Genomic DNA, 21820 nt, shown 5'->3' with positions numbered 1-21820 from the left:
TACCACATACCAGTATACTACGGCTCCGGCCCAGTACCACATACCAGTATACTACGGCTCCGGCCCAGTACCACATACCAGTATACTACGGCTCCGGCCCAGTACCACATACCAGTATACTACGGCTCCGGCCCAGTACCACATACCAGTATACTACGGCTCCGGCCCAGTACCACATACCAGTATACTACGGCTCCGGCCCAGTACCACATACCAGTATACTACGGCTCCGGCCCAGTACCACATACCAGTATACTACGGCTCCGGCCCAGTACCTCATACCAGTATACTACGGCTCCGGCCCAGTACCACATACCAGTATACTACGGCTCCGGCCCAGTACCACATACCAGTATACTACGGCTCCGGCCCAGTACCTCATACCAGTATACTACGGCTCCGGCCCAGTACCACATACCAGTATACTATGGCTCTGGCCCAATACCACATACCAGTATACTATGGCTCCGGCCCAGTACCACATACCAGTATACTATGGCTCCGGCCCAGTACCACATACCAGTATACTACGGCTCCGGCCCAGTACCACATACCAGTATATAGACGGTCACCATAGGGACTATGTCCAGTGGTGATGTCAGTTTTGGTGTGGACGATCTGTAGTCACGTTCATAGTCAAATGTGTATCCATGACACACAATACACATAAGAACCATGTTCTATTGGTACTATGACTTTTATCCATCTCCTAAATCTGACACGGCCTTATAGGACCCTATACAGCATATACCAAAAAACACCCTATCCTATCCCAATCAATTATAACAATGTCATGTCCTTTACGCTATAATATCTTTCTGATTCCTCTATATATTTATCATCAGTAATTTGAACAATTAGGATCAGCTGGATTTGTTTGCTTGATGCAGTCACAGTTAGTGACAGTTAGTACAGTTAGTACAGTACAGTTAGTGGAGGAAAGCCAGAGTTCCTAGAGAAAAACCACCGACCTACAGTCTGTACCTCACAACTGTTCCATAGAGCTTCAAACTCATTCAACAATACAACAAAAATGTTTGGTAAAATATAAATAAAAACACTGATAGGTTAAAAAGTTTATTAAAACATAAATATGATCACTTAAAAATAGATTTAAACTCAATTTTCTCACTCAAGAAAACTTCAAAATGATAATAATAACCCTACAATTTTTGAGCAAGAAAACATTTGAAAAGGATCCTGACTAAAAACTGTAGTATGGAAAACGTAATCCAGAACACACAGGTATAGGGGAGGGGAGGTAACTAGATAGTTTTATAGAACATCAAAACAAAAAAATAAATATCTTTTCTCACTGTAAACTGCAGTAATAAGACTGTGTTGTAAAGTTCAATCTACACAGTAGAATCAATGTTTATATGTAATTAACTACATATATCTCCATCCTGAACCACAGGTGGAATTCTCACAATAACATTCAAATTGGAGATGGATTTTCAAAAAACATGTACCAGTATGTTTAAGTAAATGATATAAAGTGAATTTTGGGCAACTGAACTTATTCATTTTGTGCATGTGATGCATCAATAACAACAAAAACACATTATAACACAGTGATAAAATTAATCTCAATACATTAAAGAGCACCCAAGTTTAAGAAAATTTGGCAGAAAATGGGAAATTATTTCTGGAGCAAAGTGAATTATATGTGGAGAAAATCTAGATGTAAAATGCAATTAATATACATGTATACTTATAATAATACTTCTTAATAATCAGAATTGTAAGAAAGTTGATATATTTTCCAGCTTTCATTTTATGTGTAAAGTTCTTTCAAATGTTACTAATATTCCTGAGGAGAACTTTTTAACCCTCCCATCCTATTATTGGTATGTATATATCTTACTGAATAAAATATGGGACTATTCTGATATAAATCTTCAAGTGCAAAATCCCAGATTATGATAAAATATATAACTGCTTATAATATCTCCGTTTTTTATAAACGTTAACAACAATAAATATCTAAACACAAGGAAGATCTCGACAAAACACAACATACAGAATAAATAACTATTGTTGACGTCAAGAGATTCTCCGATATAAAACTAAGTATTTTCTGAATCTCAGGAATAGATAAGTAAGTAGGATTGAGCATATCGGCCAGGCTTAGGACTTCTTACTGATAACACCAGGCAAGGATAAGGCAGCAGACAGCAAGTTATACATATTTATGGGGGTGTTTATATATACCAGACCACAGACCCACGGAAAATAAATCACTTCTATCCATGGTCACGCCAAAATAAAGAATAGTTGTTTGATTCCCCTTTCAACTATCAAAAGTCTGATTTTGGGTAAAAAATAAGCGTAAGTTAAGTTATTATGTTGTTATATTTAGAATTACTTGTATGTATCACCTGTTCCACTAAGCTAACATGGCGTGAACAGCCAGCACTTTTTTTTTGTCTTAGATGCAACAAAGAAGAGAATGTTGCTTGCTTTTTTATTTGACACCAATCAAAAATCTTTGCATCTAGATAACAACCATTTGCAAATCTTTCGTATACTCCACCTTATACCGTATTTTCCGGACAATAAACTGCACCTGTCTATAAGCCGCACAGGCCTTTTTTTATTTTTTTCAGGTTTTGTACACGTATAAGCCGCACCGTTATATAAGCGGCACTCAAAAGTTAGGCCCATGCACCCATGTAACCATCTGTGTATATGATCGGTCTCTATTGAAGTACGGTAATGCTTATCGATTGTTTAGAATCACAAAAACTGTCTGTAAACTTCTACTATAAATATGTAACAAATAAAACTCACTATGATGTAAATATCTTTAGCAAAATGGACTTCGTCATGTTTCTGTTCGTTGTTTATTCTGCCATTACGACTACGTAAGTCTACTTGTGTGTAAACAAACATGGCGGCCGTACAAGTTCACGCTTACTCTCTCATATTTCAGCATGCCGGTTAAAATACTTTCTTCAGTATGCATAGGATTTTATTTTATCTCTATTCTGATATATTTCGCGTATTTATTATATTGATGTGTAAAGGGTTACTGTATTATCAAGGCTTGCACCATTAACCTAAAACTGACTTCGTTTAGAGTGTTCTCTGTCAACTTGCCATCCCATGATGCAAGTCACCGAAGCCTTATTTTTGTAAACTTCCGGATATTATTTCGTGGTGTTTGCCACTACAGAGATTGATTAAATGATTTTAATATGACTGTGCGATGTTTAAAACTCGGTATACTGTTCTAAATTACATGTGATTTACGTGTATAAACTTTATTGCTGATTATTTCACTAAAATCACAGCGACAGGATTCCGGGAAATTCCCCTGTTGACCAACATATGTGAAACACATGCGAGTTCATACTTACTCTCACTCATATTTCAGTACGCCGGTAAAATACTTTCTTCAGTAATGTTATGCAAAGGAATGGATTGTATTTCTTTTTTGATATATTTTGTGTATAAAATATATCTTTGTGTAAAGAGTTACTGTATCAATCGACTTCGTTTAGAGTGTTCTTCCACTGTTTGTAAACTAGGTATCCCATGATGCAATTCACCGAAGCCTTATTTTTGTAAACTTCTGGATTATGACCTCGTGGTGTTTGCCGCTGCAGAGATCGATTAAATGATGTTTTATTGACTGTTTGATGCTTATAACATCGCTATAACGTTCTATATAACATGTAAAACACGCGAATAAACTTGATTGCTGATTATTTCATTGAAATCACAGCGACAGGATTTCGAGAAAAAATACACATGTTGACTGAGTGTAACATGTGTGCAAGTTAGCAGCCATTCAGAAGATTGTTTTCTTGCTTTCTGCGGACATTTCTTGCACACACATAATATTTAAATACTATATTTAACTTATTGTTTGATATTTGATGATTTTTGACGTTTTAGTTATTTTTTTCTTGGTAACAATCCTGCAGCAAATCGATAGCGAAATCAGTCCGCCATTGTGTTGTGACTGTAAACAACCACGCTCCAATACTAAACCGCCATTGTGTTGTGATTGTAAACACTTGAATTAAACAATTTCACGAATGAACATGCATCTGATACGTAATTATTTTCATCTTTAATATATTTTCATTGCAAATTTTATCTTTTAAACACTTTTACAGTGATTTGTTCGATGTATAACTTAACAAAACTGGTGAGTAAAACTTACGATTTTTACATGTGAATCACGATGTAATAATGCAAAAACATCGTCAGATTTTGGTTTTTGTCCACGGATAAGCGGCACTGGTGTATAAGCCGCACTCCTGATTTTAAGGGAAAAAAGTTGCGGCTTATACTCCGGAAATTACGGTAGTAAAATAAATCTCCAGCCACTATCTAAAAAACAGTACATTGTAATACAATGTAGAAGGAAACACTGTGCCTCACCTACATTTCGTAAATCTCTGAATTAATACCAGATATTTGTCCAGCTCCCTGGGTATGTTTTTTTGCTTTCTTCGTATTCATTGACATATCCATTCATTGACATGTCCATTCATTGACATATCATTGACATATCCATTCATTGATCCTTACTTGTGTCCAGTTCACTTTTCATGTTGGTGTTCTTCATGTCCATGAGCAATCTCCTTCAAAGATAAAACAGATGCTCTCTATTTAATGGATTCAAACATCAAACAAACCATAGTGAGCTAAATCCAAGTTATAACGACAGATCTAAACAGTGACTTATAGGACTAGCCTAGATGAGTCCTGCACTCATGAGTTTCCTGTGGGATTCACCGAAATTTTGAAAACTCTTTAAAACTGAAATATTTACATATACATGAGGGTTCTTGACACAGATCTTAACAAAACCTATTACTCACCACAACATTCTAAAATTATACAGAGATCTTAACAAGAGCTATTACTCACCACAACATTCTAAAACTATACACAGATCTTAACAAAACCTATTACTCGCCACAACATTCTAAAATTATACACAGATCTTAACAAGAGCTATTACTCGCCACAACATTCTAAAATTATACACAGATCTTAACAAGAGCTATTACTCGCCACAACATTCTAAAATTATACACAGATCTTAACAAAACCTATTACTCACCACAACATTCTAAAATTATACAGAGATCTTAACAAAACCTATTACTCACCACAACATTCTAAAATTATACAGAGATCTTAACAAGAGCTATTACTCACCACAACATTCTAAAATTATACAGAGATCTTAACAAAACCTATTACTCACCACAACATTCTAAAATTATACAGAGATCTTAACAAAACCTATTACTCACCACAACATTCTAAAATTATACAGAGATCTTAACAAAACCTATTACTCACCACAACATTCTAAAATTATACACAGATCTTAACAAAACCTATTACTCACCACAACATTCTAAAATTATACACAGATCTTAACAAAACCTATTACTCACCACAACATTCTAAAATTATACACAGATCTTAACAAGACCTATTACTCACCACAACATTCTAAAATTATACACAGATCTTAACAAAACCTATTACTCACCACAACATTCTAAAATTATACACAGATCTTAACAAAACCTATTACTCACCACAACATTCTAAAATTATACAGAGATCTTAACAAGAGCTATTACTCACCACAACATTCTAAAATTATACAGAGATCTTAACAAGAGCTATTACTCACCACAACACTCTAAAATTATACAGAGATCTTAACAAAACCTATTACTCACCACAACATTCTAAAATTATACACAGATCTTAACAAAACCTATTACTCACCACAACATTCTAAAATTATACAGAGATCTTAACAAAACCTATTACTCACCACAACATTCTAAAATTATACACAGATCTTAACAAAACCTATTACTCGCCACAACATTCTAAAATTATACAGAGATCTTAACAAAACCTATTACTCACCACAACATTCTAAAATTATACAGAGATCTTAACAAGAGCTATTACTCACCACAACATTCTAAAATTATACAGAGATCTTAACAAGAGCTATTACTCACCACAACATTCTAAAATTATACAGAGATCTTAACAAAACCTATTACTCACCACAACATTCTAAAATTTATACACAGATCTTAACAAGACCTATTACTCACCACAACATTCTAAAATTATACACAGATCTTAACAAGACCTATTACTCACCACAACATTCTACAATTATACACAGATCTTAACAAGAGCTATTACTCACCACAACACTCTTAAATTATACAGAGATCTTAACAAAACCTATTACTCACCACAACATTCTAAAATTATACACAGATCTTAACAAAACCTATTACTCACCACAACATTCTAAAATTATACAAGATCTTAACAAAACCTATTACTCGCCACAACATTCTAAAATTATACAGAGATCTTAACAAAACCTATTACTCACCACAACATTCTAAAATTATACAGAGATCTTAACAAGAGCTATTACTCACCACAACATTCTAAAATTATACAGAGATCTTAACAAGAGCTATTACTCACCACAACATTCTAAAATTATACAGAGATCTTAACAAGAGCTATTACTCACCACAACATTCTAAAATTATACAGAGATCTTAACAAAACCTATTACTCACCACAACATTCTAAAATTATACACAGATCTTAAAGGGACAATTCATTCTAAGAGAACATTAAAATTTGTATATATATCAGATAAAACAACTTCTAATGGAAATTACATCAGTCAGTTTTACTGTGATATGCCTGAAACGCCTATGGTGGTGACACGTGTGTGAAATATTCAAACTTGAATACTCACCACAACATTCTAAAATTATACACAGATCTTAACAAAACCTATTACTCACCACAACATTCTAAAATTATACAGAGATCTTAACAAGAGCTATTACTCACCACAACATTCTAAAAATTATACAGAGATCTTAACAAGAGCTATTACTCACCACAACATTCTAAAATTATACAGAGATCTTAACAAGAGCTATTAATCGCCACAACATTCTAAAATTATACAGAGATCTTAACAAAACCTATTACTCACCACAACATTCTAAAATTATACACAGATCTTAAAGGGACAATTCATTCTAAGAGAACATTAAAATTTGTATATATATCAGATAAAACAACTTCTAATGGAAATTACATCAGTCAGTTTTACTGTGATATGCCTGAAACGCCTATGGTGGTGACACGTGTGTGAAATATTCAAACTTGAATACTCACCACAACATTCTAAAATTATACACAGATCTTAACAAAACCTATTACTCACCACAACATTCTAAAATTATACAGAGATCTTAACAAGAGCTATTACTCACCACAACATTCTAAAATTATACACAGATCTTAACAAAACCTATTACTCACCACAACATTCTAAAATTTATACACAGATCTTAACAAAACCTATTACTCACCACAACATTCTAAAATTATACACAGATCTTAACAAAACCTATTACTCACCACAACATTCTAAAATTATACACAGATCTTAACAAGAGCTATTACTCGCCACAACATTCTAAAATTATACAGAGATCTTAACAAGACCTATTACTCACCACAACATTCTAAAATTATACACAGATCTTAACAAGAGCTATTACTCGCCACAACATTCTAAAATTATACACAGATCTTAACAAAACCTATTACTCACCACAACATTCTAAAATTATACAGAGATCTTAACAAAACCTATTACTCACCACAACATTCTAAAATTATACACAGATCTTAACAAAACCTATTACTCACCACAACATTCTAAAATTATACAGAGATCTTAACAAAACCTATTACTCACCACAACATTCTAAAATTATACAGAGATCTTAACAAGAGCTATTACTCACCACAACATTCTAAAATTATACAGAGATCTTAACAAGAGCTATTACTCACCACAACATTCTAAAATTATACAGAGATCTTAACAAGAGCTATTACTCACCACAACATTCTAAAATTATACACAGATCTTAACAAAACCTATTACTCACCACAACATTCTAAAATTATACACAGATCTTAACAAGAGCTATTACTCACCACAACATTCTAAAATTATACAGAGATCTTAACAAAACCTATTACTCACCACAACATTCTAAAATTATACACAGATCTTAACAAGAGCTATTACTCGCCACAACAACATTCTAAAATTATACAGAGATCTTAACAAAACCTATTACTCACCACAACATTCTAAAATTATACACAGATCTTAAAGGGACAATTCATTCTAAGAGAACATTAAAATTTGTATATATATCAGATAAAACAACTTCTAATGGAAATTACATCAGTCAGTTTTACTGTGATATGCCTGAAACGCCTATGGTGGTGACACGTGTGTGAAATATTCAAACTTGAATACTCACCACAACATTCTAAAATTATACACAGATCTTAACAAAACCTATTACTCACCACAACATTCTAAAATTATACAGAGATCTTAACAAGAGCTATTACTCACCACAACATTCTAAAATTATACACAGATCTTAACAAAAGCTATTACTCACCACAACATTCTAAAATTATACAGAGATCTTAACAAAACCTATTACTCACCACAACATTCTAAAACATTCTAAAATATACAGAGATCTTAACAAGAGCTATTACTCACCACACATTCTAACATTATAAAATTATACACAGATCTTAACAAGAGCTATTACTCACCACAACATTCTAAAATTATACACAGATCTTAACAAAACCTATTACTCACCACAACATTCTAAAATTTATACACAGATCTTAACAAGACCTATTACTCACCACAACATTCTACAATTATACACAGATCTTAACAAGAGCTATTACTCACCACAACACTCTTAAATTATACAGAGATCTTAACAAAACCTATTACTCACCACAACATTCTAAAATTATACACAGATCTTAACAAAACCTATTACTCACCACAACATTCTAAAATTATACACAGATCTTAACAAAACCTATTACTCACCACAACATTCTAAAATTATACACAGATCTTAACAAAACCTATTACTCACCACAACATTCTAAAATTATACACAGATCTTAACAAGAGCTATTACTCGCCACAACATTCTAAAATTATACAGAGATCTTAACAAAACCTATTACTCACCACAACATTCTAAAATTATACAGAGATCTTAACAAGAGCTATTACTCACCACAACATTCTAAAATTATACAGAGATCTTAACAAGAGCTATTACTCACCACAACATTCTAAAATTATACAGAGATCTTAACAAGAGCTATTACTCGCCACAACATTCTAAAATTATACAGAGATCTTAACAAAACCTATTACTCACCACAACATTCTAAAATTATACACAGATCTTAAAGGGACAATTCATTCTAAGAGAACATTAAAATTTGTATATATATCAGATAAAACAACTTCTAATGGAAATTACATCAGTCAGTTTTACTGTGATATGCCTGAAACGCCTATGGTGGTGACACGTGTGTGAAATATTCAAACTTGAATACTCACCACAACATTCTAAAATTATACACAGATCTTAACAAAACCTATTACTCACCACAACATTCTAAAATTATACAGAGATCTTAACAAGAGCTATTACTCACCACAACATTCTAAAATTATACAGAGATCTTAACAAAACCTATTACTCACCACAACATTCTAAAATTATACAGAGATCTTAACAAAACCTATTACTCACCACAACATTCTAAAATTATACACAGATCTTAACAAGAGCTATTACTCACCACAACATTCTAAAATTATACACAGATCTTAACAAGAGCTATTACTCACCACAACATTCTAAAATTATACACAGATCTTAACAAGAGCTATTACTCGCCACAACATTCTAAAAAATATACACAGATCTTAACAAGAGCTATTACTCGCCACAACATTCTAAAATTATACAGAGATCTTAACAAGACCTATTACTCACCACAACATTCTACAATTATACACAGATCTTAACAAGAGCTATTACTCGCCACAACATTCTAAAATTATACACAGATCTTAACAAAACCTATTACTCACCACAACATTCTAAAATTATACAGAGATCTTAACAAAACCTATTACTCACCACAACATTCTAAAATTATACACAGATCTTAACAAAACCTATTACTCACCACAACATTCTAAAATTATACACAGATCTTAACAAGACCTATTACTCACCACAACATTCTACAATTATACACAGATCTTAACAAGAGCTATTACTCGCCACAACATTCTAAAATTATACACAGATCTTAACAAAACCTATTACTCACCACAACATTCTAAAATTATACACAGATCTTAACAAGAGCTATTACTCGCCACAACATTCTAAAATTATACACAGATCTTAACAAAACCTATTACTCACCACAACATTCTAAAATTATACAGAGATCTTAACAAGAGCTATTACTCGCCACAACATTCTAAAATTATACACAGATCTTAACAAGAGCTATTACTCGCCACAACATTCTAAAATTATACACAGATCTTAACAAAACCTATTACTCGCCACAACATTCTAAAATTATACAGAGATCTTAACAAGACCTATTACTCGCCACAACATTCTAAAATTATACACAGATCTTAACAAGACCTATTACTCACCACAACATTCTAAAATTATACACATATTCCTTACAGTACTGCTTTGTACATACATAGATATTCAGTGACTTCACTCTTGTAATATTTTTGATATATGTCAACTGTGTAATACAACTTTTCATTGGCTGTGTCTGACATGAAACCCATGGTGACTTCCATAAACAAGAGGCCCAGAGGGCCTGTATCGCTCATCCGGTTTTTATTTTTTTTGAGTAATTCTGCAATTTAGTAAATAGTAATTCAAAAATCACAACACAAATTGACTCCACTTTTTGTTTAATTTTGGGTCCCAACCATATAATGATGCTATAGATACCATGCAAATATGCTATCCAATCATAGTTTCAGAGAGCAAGGCCCCAGGTGGTCAGCCCTACCTTTATTACAATTTTGAATCCCCACCCTATAAGGATGCTACCATTGCATTATGAGTGCTTTCCAATGCTCAGTTTCTGAGAAGAAGTTGTTCATATAGAAACAGCCAAATTGACCCCTTTTGACCCCGCCCCACAGGCCCCTGGGGGGTCAGCCCCATCATTTGTACAATTTTGAATCCCCACCCTATAAGGATGCTACCACTGCATTATGAGTGTTCTCCTATGGTCAGTTAAGAGAAGAAGTCGTTCATATAGAAATAGCCAAATTGACCCCTTTTGACACCGCCCCTCAGGCCCCCGGGGGGTCAGCCCCATCATTTGTACAATTTTGAATCCCCACCCTATAAGGATGCTACCACTGCATTATGAGTGTTATCCCATGCTTAGTTTCAGAGAAGAAGTCGTTTATATGGAAATAGCCAAATTGACCCCTTTTGGCCCTGCCCCTCAGGCCCCTTAGGGGTCAGACCCATTATTTGTACAATCTTCAGTCAGTAACGCAGAAGGATGCTACCAGTCAAATTTTGTTGAATTCCTACCAGTGGTTATGGAGAAGCAGTCGATTGTTGACGGACGGACGCCGGACGCCATGGTATGGCATAAGCTCACCTTGGTCCTTTGGATCAGGTGAGCTAAAAATAACACTATATCTACTGTAGAGAACTCTTGGAAAACTCACCCTGTGTTTGTACCAGGACAGAAATGTATTCCACACCAGAGTCAGACTAGACACATATACAACCCGAAATTTCTTGGGAAGGTAATAGAAGTTGATGAATTGGGCAGGTGGCCATACAAACCAGTCAATCTGTAAATTATAGTGTGTATATATATATGAACCTGGTGAAAATGGCAATACAACTTATCTTCAAAGCAACTTCATTTTGTAATTACATTTATGCCTGTTGACCTGATGGCATTTTCACAGCAACTTAATTTCACAATTCAAACTCACATCATTATATTCTGCTTTACCTGTGAATTTGACACAATCTTTTAAAGTGGTAATTTCTAAATGTGAGCGAAATATGCCAACATTTATCATACTTTCATGAGAGTGATTAATATGGGTTTTGTTCTCTTGGTATAAAAACTACTACGAAAACTATAAACAGTTGATAGTTTATTTATACACAAAAACGGAGACAGATAATCTGAAATAAAAAGAACAATACCTGACAATACATAGGGACACATAAATGTACCAGCTATAATGATATATTTATACTGTAAAGAAATAAATATAATATACAGGTATTTATTTATCATATATCTATAGTAAATTCTATTCTAATTTCATGGTTATTACATTTAGTTTACAATCACTTTACCCTATACATTACCTGAACCTAACGGACCACATGCGATCATTTGTTATACATATACAAATTATAAAGGTTTATGGACAATTTATTTAAAGAAGTTATAACAGAAAACTATTAAGTATATTAATTATATTGCATATGATGAATAAGTTGATTACTTTATTTCTAGATATATATACCTTTCAGCACTGTGGCGGTAAAGCACACAGGCTTCCAGCTATAGGTGTTACATGTCCAGTGCCTATTTTCCATGTAATGTGTGGACACGCTTCCACCAGGGTGGGCGTGCACGTGCAAGAACAGGGTCATGCAGGGTCAATGTGACACACTCAACCAATCCATTCACTCACCTCTTATACGTCATCATAACAACTAATTACATACAGACAGATTTACATGTACAGGACAATACATGACACAGGGACATGTAAATTCAGACAATACACAGCGCATGTAGTTTTAAGACCTAATATAATACATTTTATGTACACAGTGAATTCAAACACCGCGACAATACTCTAGATCTATACCATATGAAGCCCAGTTCTTCAAAAAATTCACAAGGTTTGCAAGCTGTATGCTAATTAAGGTTAAGAAGATTCAATTGTATGTACATTGTATACAGCTGAGTCTATTCACCTGTGACCTTGACTTACTACATAAACGGTGAGGAATTTGTCCTTGACCTTAATTGACTTACTATATATACGGTGAGGAATTTGTCCTTGACCTCCTGCAGAGCACCTTCCACACCTCGATTCTCCATTAGTCCCATGCCTTTATAAACAAACCATAAAAAACATGTAGATTAACATTTATATGTATTAGATGAATCATTATATATACGACACTGTGGAATCATGTTTCTGTGGTCTATATATATAAGGAAAGCTTGCATCAGGTCAGGTTCATATATCAGCCTCTACATCCTGGCACAGAACACAGGTTTTCTTCAGTTACTCCCTCCCAACTCATGCATTTCCTTCCAGGTTATCGATAGAAAGTTAGTTAGATAGTTGCAGATTAATGTAAACTCAAAATCTAGTAGGAATTCCAAAACACTAAAAGTCCTGATACGGGTAATAAATACAATGAAAGCATTCAGTACATGTACTTAGTACATCTATGTAATATAAACATGTATTGCCTTATGTTAAAACTTTAACCAATGCTTTATGTAACCCTTTTTCTAATTCCTTTGAGACAATATTTTACTATGGTAATTACAACAGTTGAAATGATAGTTCGCTATTCCTAAACTCACCAAAGAAGAAAGAGAAACAAAAGAACGGCCCAGCAACAGCCTGATCAGCTAGGATACGCTTCACTGCTCCTTGTGCCCCGCCAGTTGTCACAATCTTCTCAATTAACTTGGTGTACCACAGATGGTTAAATGGGCCAAGCATGACACCGATGGAGAACATTCTTCCTGTGGAATCAATCAGGGGGAACAAAATCAATTTAATACAGGTCAACATTACCAAGGTTCAAATAATATACATGTACCAGTGCAATCCAAATTTAGAATAACTGAATATATTTAAATTTTATATACATTGTATAACTTTTATTTATTCAGTAATTGAATAATGCAACGTTTGTTAATTCCTAGTTTGAAAAGTGTTGCATATGATAATAATTAGTTAATTAGTAATAGCGAAGTATCCAGGTTTGCTTTAATATGATCATATGTTAGACAAGTCCTGGTGTACAAGATTTAGGCCTAGTAACGAATCATACCAGTCCCCGGGCACAATTTAAGATTTAGGCCAAATAACGAATCATACCAGTCCCTGGACACAATTGAAGATTTAGGCCTAGTAACGAATCATACCAGTCCCCGAGCACAATTTAAGATTTAGGCCTAGTAACGAATCATACCAGTCCCCGAGCACAATTTAAGATTTAGGCGTAATAACGAATCATACCAGTCCCTGGACACAATTTAAGATTTAGGCCTAATAAAGAATCATACCAGTCCCCGAGCACAATTTAAGATTTAGGCCTAGTAACGAATCATACCGGTCCTCCCCCAGTTGTGGTTGTGCTTCTTGTTTGCAAGCTCTCCGCCTTTCCGCGTCTCATAAGCTGTCTCCATAGTCTGTGTAATGCAATCGCCTATAGCTAACAGACTTCCTGTTGTGAGAGTGTTTGTCAAAAATAAATACCTTGTAAATAGCTTATTCAATGTGGAAGACATTGTGTTTGTTGATGAAGAAGAGTGAAACAATTTCCCGGTGTCCTTCAAAATATTAGGAAACTAGCGTTTGAAATTACATCATAAATCTTTCCTATTTTTAAGATATCGTATAAACATCTGGTAAGATAGCAAGTTTAGTAAACCAAACATCTCCTTAACTTTCAGTTGATCATGTGTAAACACTTCAACAGACGATCAAAGGCATGTAGTTAACAGGTGCACTGACAGTCAGCCATTCACGTGTATCAATTACCAGAAATAGGTCTTGTGTTTGTCGCATTTGGATGGATGTGGACTTTAAGAGTTAGGAAAAAAACAAAGAAAAAAATGCATTCTTAACAAAGATTGATTCAAAACAAATAATGTCTAATTGTTTGTAAAGATTTCAATTCCTATTCAAGATTAATTTCCATTTCAATGTCGTAAAATATTCATACGCGGAATTAAAAAGTAGTGCAGTGGTGTTCAGTGAAAAAATGTACCAGTAATTAATGCCCCCCACGGTCTGATAAAGTTTTCAAGAAAATGATTATTAAATCATAATTACATGTATTGCAGGGATAAACCGCAGGCGTCTGCATCTGGTTTTGGAAAAATAAAATATCCTACCCCTACTATGTGTAACTGTTAGGTTATTATATTTTTATCAAACCAGAAGCAGACGCCTGTGGATGAACCTAAGCGGAGGTCGATAAATGCCATGAAGAATTTCCACAGCCTGATTCTTTGAAATGGGGTTCAGTTAGCTAACGTCTTCGCATGATGGCACCTTGTGTAACGTTAGTTGTGTAGGATGATTTTGAAAGTAAAATTATCGCTTTTTCCAACGGTAGTAATCAATTTTGTAAAGACTTGCCAGAAATGTGATTTCTTAGTCGCTAAAGTTAGGTTGGGTAGAATTAAGTTTTGTGGAATAGCATTTTTACCAATTTTTTTTTATCTAGACCCTCTAAAACATCTAACAAGAGGCCCAAGGGCCTTAACAGTCATCGGACTACGGCCTTGGCAATAGCCCTATAGGAAATTAATTAGATATGGTGTCAGAGAAGCCATCTTCGATTTGGGATCAACCATAGATGTAATAACTCTCTGTCAAGATCATATCAGGGTCATTCCAGGCAAGTTTCAGCCAAATTAAACCGGTAGAACTTGAGAAGTTCAAAATGTGATTTCAAGATAGCATCTGTGGTGGCCATCTTGGATTTCCGATCAACCCGTAAAATAACAATACTTCCTCAGGATCTAGCCAGAGATACTCTGGCCCTGACACCAGACTTAGACATTTAATTATGACAGATAGATGTCTGGTTCAGGGCCAGAGCGCAGTAGTACTCGAAAACATATGGAATAAGCCGACACCGTTTGGTATCGGGCCAGGTCATCTCCGATTCAGACTACTTACAAAATATTACCATCGAGAATCGCCACTTACCTTGGTCTTTTCAACAAATGAATAATTTATCTACTCATAGCCATCCATTTCATCACGCATGCACGTTCTATTGTATCAACACCGTAGTTTCTTTTCCGCAACTTTAAATTTCCCTCGTCGTCATCGCCATTTTCTAGTAGTATGAAAATCACCTTTAATCTCGACGGATTGCTATATTTGGGTAGATATAATATTCATTTGTTGAATAGACTAAGGTTAGTAGTGCTTCTCGGTGGTCAGGCTGAATCGGAGATGACCTGGCCCGATACCAAACGGTGTCGGCTTATTCCATGTTTTCGAGTACAACTGCGCTCTGGCCCTAAACCAGACATCTATCTGACATAATGTCCAAGTCTGATGTCCACGGGCCAGAGTATTTCGGGCTACTCAGGACCATGTCAGGCTCATTTCACGCAAGTTTCAGCTAAATCGCACTGGTAGAACTTGAAAGATAGCAGCCATCTTGAATTTCGGATCGACCCGAAAAATAACACTTTTTCAAGATCATTTTAGTCAAGTTTGAGTCAAATCAAACAGGTAAAACTGTAAGAGAAGTTTAATAAACGTTTTCAAGATGGCAGCTGTGGCAGTCATCTTGGAATCCGGATCTACTCAAAAAAATAAAAACACTTGGTCGGGACCATATAAGGATCATTTCATGCAAGTTTGAGCCAAATCACATTGGTAAAACTTTAGAAGAAGTTCAAAACGTGCTTTCAAAATGGCTGCTGTGGCGGCCATCTTGGGTTTCGCATCGACCTGACGAATAACAACACTTTGTTTGGACCATGTCAGTATAGTTTTAGGCAAGTTCCAGCAAAATCGCACTGGTAGGACTCGAGAAGAAGTTCAAAATTGAAGATTTTAGAATATTTGACCCCTGTGACCTTAAAAGTAAATCAAGGTCATTCATTTTCACAAATTTGGTAGCCCTTTATCTCATCATGCTACTGGCAAAAAATGAATACACTGGGCCTTTTGGCTAGTTAGAAGTAGTTAAAAGATTTAAGTCTAATTGATCCCTGTGACCTTTAAAGAAGGTCATTTTCACATCTTTGTTAACCCTTCATCCCATTAGGCCACAGACCAAATATGAGTACTCTGGACCTTTTGGTTAGTTAAAAGAAGTCGTGCATAGATTTTAGCCTATTTGACCCCTGTGACCTAAAAGTAGGTCAAGGTAATTAATTTTCACAACTTTGGTAGCCTTTCATCCCAGCATACTCCAGGTCAAATATGAGTACTCTGGGCCTTATGGTTATTCAGAAGAAGTCGTTCAAAGATTTTAGCCTATTTGACCCGTGACCTTTAAAGTAGGTCAAGGTTATTCAGTTTCACATCTTTGTTAGCCCTTCATCCCAGCATGCTACAGGCCAAATATGAGTACTTTCGGCCTTATGCTTATTGAGAAGAAGTCGTTTGAATGAAAAGTTTACGCACAGCGGATGGTGCATGATGACTAAAGGCCATCGTGACCCTTTGGGTCATATGACCTAAAAATGGTCTGGGCACTTTGGTGGATCCATAATTATATAAACTGTAACTAATTCTCAGATCCCTGTACAGTTAACTTTGCAGCTTCGAAGTTGCAGGGTTGTCACTCTCACTGTATCAGGGACGACCTGACATCAAAACATTTCTGATAAAATAAGAATGACAACCTGATATTTACACTGTGTAAGATTTATTTTCAATAACATGTGGAAAACATGAGTCTGTCATCACATACAATAGTAAAAACCACTCAAAGATATGTAATATCTGCAAAAACATTCCTATTCTATACAAAACATCCGTCTAATTATAAATGTGTTTCTTATTTCTCATTCTTGCTAAAAATACAAAATAATAAATGTTTTTGTTCTTGTTTTGATTTTTTGTTTTATTATTGGACAACCAAATTAACCCTACAACTTTCAACCCACTTGCAGAATAAATATTTTTTTAACTTTGATTATTTTTTTTTAAATTGTCCCCTTTAGTTATTTTAAAAATGCTGCTATTGGCAATTGTGCAATATATGATATAAAGATAAACATTAATTAATTGTAGATCAAAAAACGTTATGAGAAAAACAAACGACAGGTAAAAAACAACAATAAAACATTGTTGAATGATATGCCAGAACAAATTGCGAATTGAAAGACACAGGTATATATAGGTTATCTAGTATATAACTGGTAAATGTTGCCTAGTGCTTAAGATGAGGTGTGAAACATCACTCTTAACATATACTCTCTGTAACCCAGGTCTTATATACACCATGTTGTCACACTGGATTACCGAGTAAGGCTCACACAAGATACATCCTCTGTAACCCAGGTCTTATATACACCATGTTGTCACACTGGATTACCGAGTAAGGCTTACACAAGATACATCCTCTGTAACCCAGGTCTTATATACACCATGTTGTCACACTGGATTACTGAGTAAGGCTCACAAAGGATACATCCTCTGTAACCCAGGTCTTATATACACCATGTTGTCACACTGGATTACCGAGTAAGGCTTACACAAGATACATCCTCTGTAACCCAGGTCTTATATACACCATGTTGTCACACTGGATTACTGAGTAAGGCTTGATACATCCTCTGTAACCCAGGTCTTATATACACCATGTTGTCACACTGGATTACCGAGTAAGGCTTACACAAGATACATCCTCTGTAACCCAGGTCTTATATACACCATGTTGTCACACTGGATTACCGAGTAAGGCTTACACAAGATACATCCTCTGTAACCCAGGTCTTATATACACCATGTTGTCACACTGGATTACCGAGTAAGGCTCACACAAGATACATCCTCTGTAACCCAGGTCTTATATACACCATGTTGTCACACTGGATTACCGAGTAAGGCTCACACAAGATACATCCTCTGTAACCCAGGTCTTATATACACCATGTTGTCACAATGGATTACTGAGTAAGGCTCACACAAGATACATCCTCTGTAACCCAGGTCTTATATACACCATGTTGTCACAATGGATTACTGAGTAAGGCTCACACAAGATACATCCTCTGTAACCCAGGTCTTATATACACCATGTTGTCACAATGGATTACTGAGTAAGGCTCACACAAGATACATCCTCTGTAACCCAGGTCTTATATACACCATGTTGTCACAATGGATTACTGAGTAAGGCTCACACAAGATACATCCTCTGTAACCCAGGTCTTATATACACCATGTTGTCACAATGGATTACCGAGTAAGGCTTACACAAGATACATCCTCTGTAACCCAGGTCTTATATACACCATGTTGTCACACTGGATTACCGAGTAAGGCTCACACAAGATACATCCTCTGTAACCAAGGTCTTATATACACCATGTTGTCACAATGGATTACCGAGTAAGGCTCACACAAGATACATCCTCTGTAACCCAGGTCTTATATACACCATGTTGTCACAATGGATTACTGAGTAAGGCTCACACAAGATACATCCTCTGTAACCCAGGTCTTATATACACCATGTTGTCACACTGGATTACCGAGTAAGGCTTACACAAGATACATCCTCTGTAACCCAGGTCTTATATACACCATGTTGTCACACTGGATTACCGAGTATGGCTTACACAAGATACATCCTCTGTAACCCAGGTCTTATATACACCATGTTGTCACAATGGATTACTGAGTAAGACTCACACAAGATACATCCTCTGTAACCCAGGTCTTATATACACCATGTTGTCACAATGGATTACTGAGTAAGGCTCACACAAGATACATCCTCTGTAACCCAGGTCTTATATACACCATGTTGTCACACTGGATTACCGAGTAAGGCTCACACAAGATACATCCTCTGTAACCCAGGTCTTATATACACCATGTTGTCACACTGGATTACCGAGTAAGGCTTACACAAGATACATCCTCTGTAACCCAGGTCTTATATACACCATGTTGTCACACTGGATTACCGAGTAAGGCTCACACAAGATACATCCTCTGTAACCCAGGTCTTATATACACCATGTTGTCACAATGGATTACTGAGTAAGGCTCACACAAGATACATCCTCTGTAACCCAGGTCTTATATACACCATGTTGTCACACTGGATTACCGAGTAAGGCTCACACAAGATACATCCTCTGTAACCCAGGTCTTATATACACCATGTTGTCACACTGGATTACCGAGTAAGGCTTACACAAGATACATCCTCTGTAACCCAGGTCTTATACACACCATGTTGTCACACTGGATTACCGAGTAAGGCTCACACAAGATACATCCTCTGTAACCCAGGTCTTATATACACCATGTTGTCACACTGGATTACCGAGTAAGGCTCACACAAGATACATCCTCTGTAACCCAGGTCTTATATACACCATGTTGTCACACTGGATTACTGAGTAAGGCTCACACAAGATACATCCTCTGTAACCCAGGTCTTATATACACCATGTTGTCACAATGGATTACTGAGTAAGGCTCACACAAGATACATCCTCTGTAACCCAGGTCTTATATACACCATGTTGTCACAATGGATTACTGAGTAAGGCTTACACAAGATACATCCTCTGTAACCCAGGTCTTATATACACCATGTTGTCACACTGGATTACCGAGTAAGGCTTACACAAGATACATCCTCTGTAACCCAGGTCTTATATACACCATGTTGTCACACTGGATTACTGAGTAAGGCTTACACAAGATACATCCTCTGTAACCCAGGTCTTATATACACCATGTTGTCACACTGGATTACCGAGTAAGGCTCACACAAGATACATCCTCTGTAACCCAGGTCTTATATACACCATGTTGTCACACTGGATTACCGAGTAAGGCTCACACAAGATACATCCTCTGTAACCCAGGTCTTATATACACCATGTTGTCACACTGGATTACCGAGTAAGGCTCACACAAGATACATCCTCTGTAACCCAGGTCTTATATACACCATGTTGTCACACTGGATTACCGAGTAAGGCTTACACAAGATACATCCTCTGTAACCCAGGTCTTATATACACCATGTTGTCACACTGGATTACCGAGTAAGGCTTACACAAGATACATCCTCTGTAACCCAGGTCTTATATACACCATGTTGTCACACTGGATTACTGAGTAAGGCTCACACAAGATACATCCTCTGTAACCCAGGTCTTCTATACACCATGTTGTCACACTGGATTACCGAGTAAGGCTCACACAAGATACATCCTCTGTAACCCAGGTCTTATATACACCATGTTGTCACACTGGATTACTGAGTAAGGCTTACACAAGATACATCCTCTGTAACCCAGGTCTTATATACACCATGTTGTCACACTGGATTACCGAGTAAGGCTCACACAAGATACATCCTCTGTAACCCAGGTCTTATATACACCATGTTGTCACACTGGATTACCGAGAGTAAGGCTCACACAAGATACATCCTCTGTAACCCAGGTCTTATATACACCATGTTGTCACACTGGATTACCGAGTAAGGCTCACACAAGATACATCCTCTGTAACCCAGGTCTTATATACACCATGTTGTCACAATGGATTACCGAGTAAGGCTCACACAAGATACATCCTCTGTAACCCAGGTCTTATATACACCATGTTGTCACACTGGATTACCGAGTAAGGCTCACACAAGATACATCCTCTGTAACCCAGGTCTTATATACACCATGTTGTCACACTGGATTACCGAGTAAGGCTCACACAAGATACATCCTCTGTAACCCAGGTCTTATATACACCATGTTGTCACACTGGATTACCGAGTAAGGCTACACCATGTTGTCACACTGGATTACCGAGTAAGGCTCACACAAG

General features: G+C 35.9%; 1 protein-coding gene and 1 long non-coding RNA gene across 2 annotated transcripts; one reads left to right on the top strand and one right to left on the bottom strand.

Annotated features, from left to right (window-relative positions):
• Positions 1-593: 593 nt before the first annotated feature.
• On the bottom strand, positions 594-14806 carry LOC138326014 (mpv17-like protein 2). The gene is made up of 5 exons (XM_069272108.1): positions 14373-14806; positions 13615-13779; positions 13051-13127; positions 11705-11833; positions 594-4598 (listed from the first exon to the last, which is right to left on the bottom strand). Exons 1-5 carry the CDS (start codon positions 14548-14550, stop codon positions 4557-4559), a joined length of 591 nt encoding a protein of 196 aa, XP_069128209.1. The 5' UTR covers positions 14551-14806; the 3' UTR covers positions 594-4556.
• A 3525-nt stretch (positions 14807-18331) lies between these two features.
• Positions 18332-18688, top strand: LOC138326013 (uncharacterized). The gene is made up of 3 exons (XR_011208853.1): positions 18332-18377; positions 18451-18523; positions 18591-18688. It is a non-coding gene; the product is annotated as an uncharacterized lncRNA (long non-coding RNA).
• The last annotated feature ends 3132 nt before the right edge of the window (positions 18689-21820 follow it).

This window comes from Argopecten irradians, chromosome 6 (assembly GCF_041381155.1).
Source record: "Argopecten irradians isolate NY chromosome 6, Ai_NY, whole genome shotgun sequence".
NCBI classification, from domain to species: Eukaryota; Metazoa; Mollusca; class Bivalvia; order Pectinida; family Pectinidae; genus Argopecten; species Argopecten irradians.
This window is presented reverse-complemented; position numbering and strand designations above follow the sequence as displayed.

Bases quoted from the DNA above. Each gene is read 5' to 3' on its own strand.
- LOC138326014 (XM_069272108.1), bottom strand. From the start codon at position 14,550: ATGTCTTCCACATTGAATAAGCTATTTACAAGGTATTTATTTTTGACA. The intron at 13,128-13,614 runs GTGAGTTTAGGA...TTGTTTATAAAG, and splicing joins TTGTTTCTCTTTCTTCTTTG to GCATGGGACTAATGGAGAAT. The intron at 11,834-13,050 runs GTAAGTCAATTA...TATAATTTACAG, and splicing joins AATTCCTCACCGTATATATA to ATTGACTGGTTTGTATGGCC.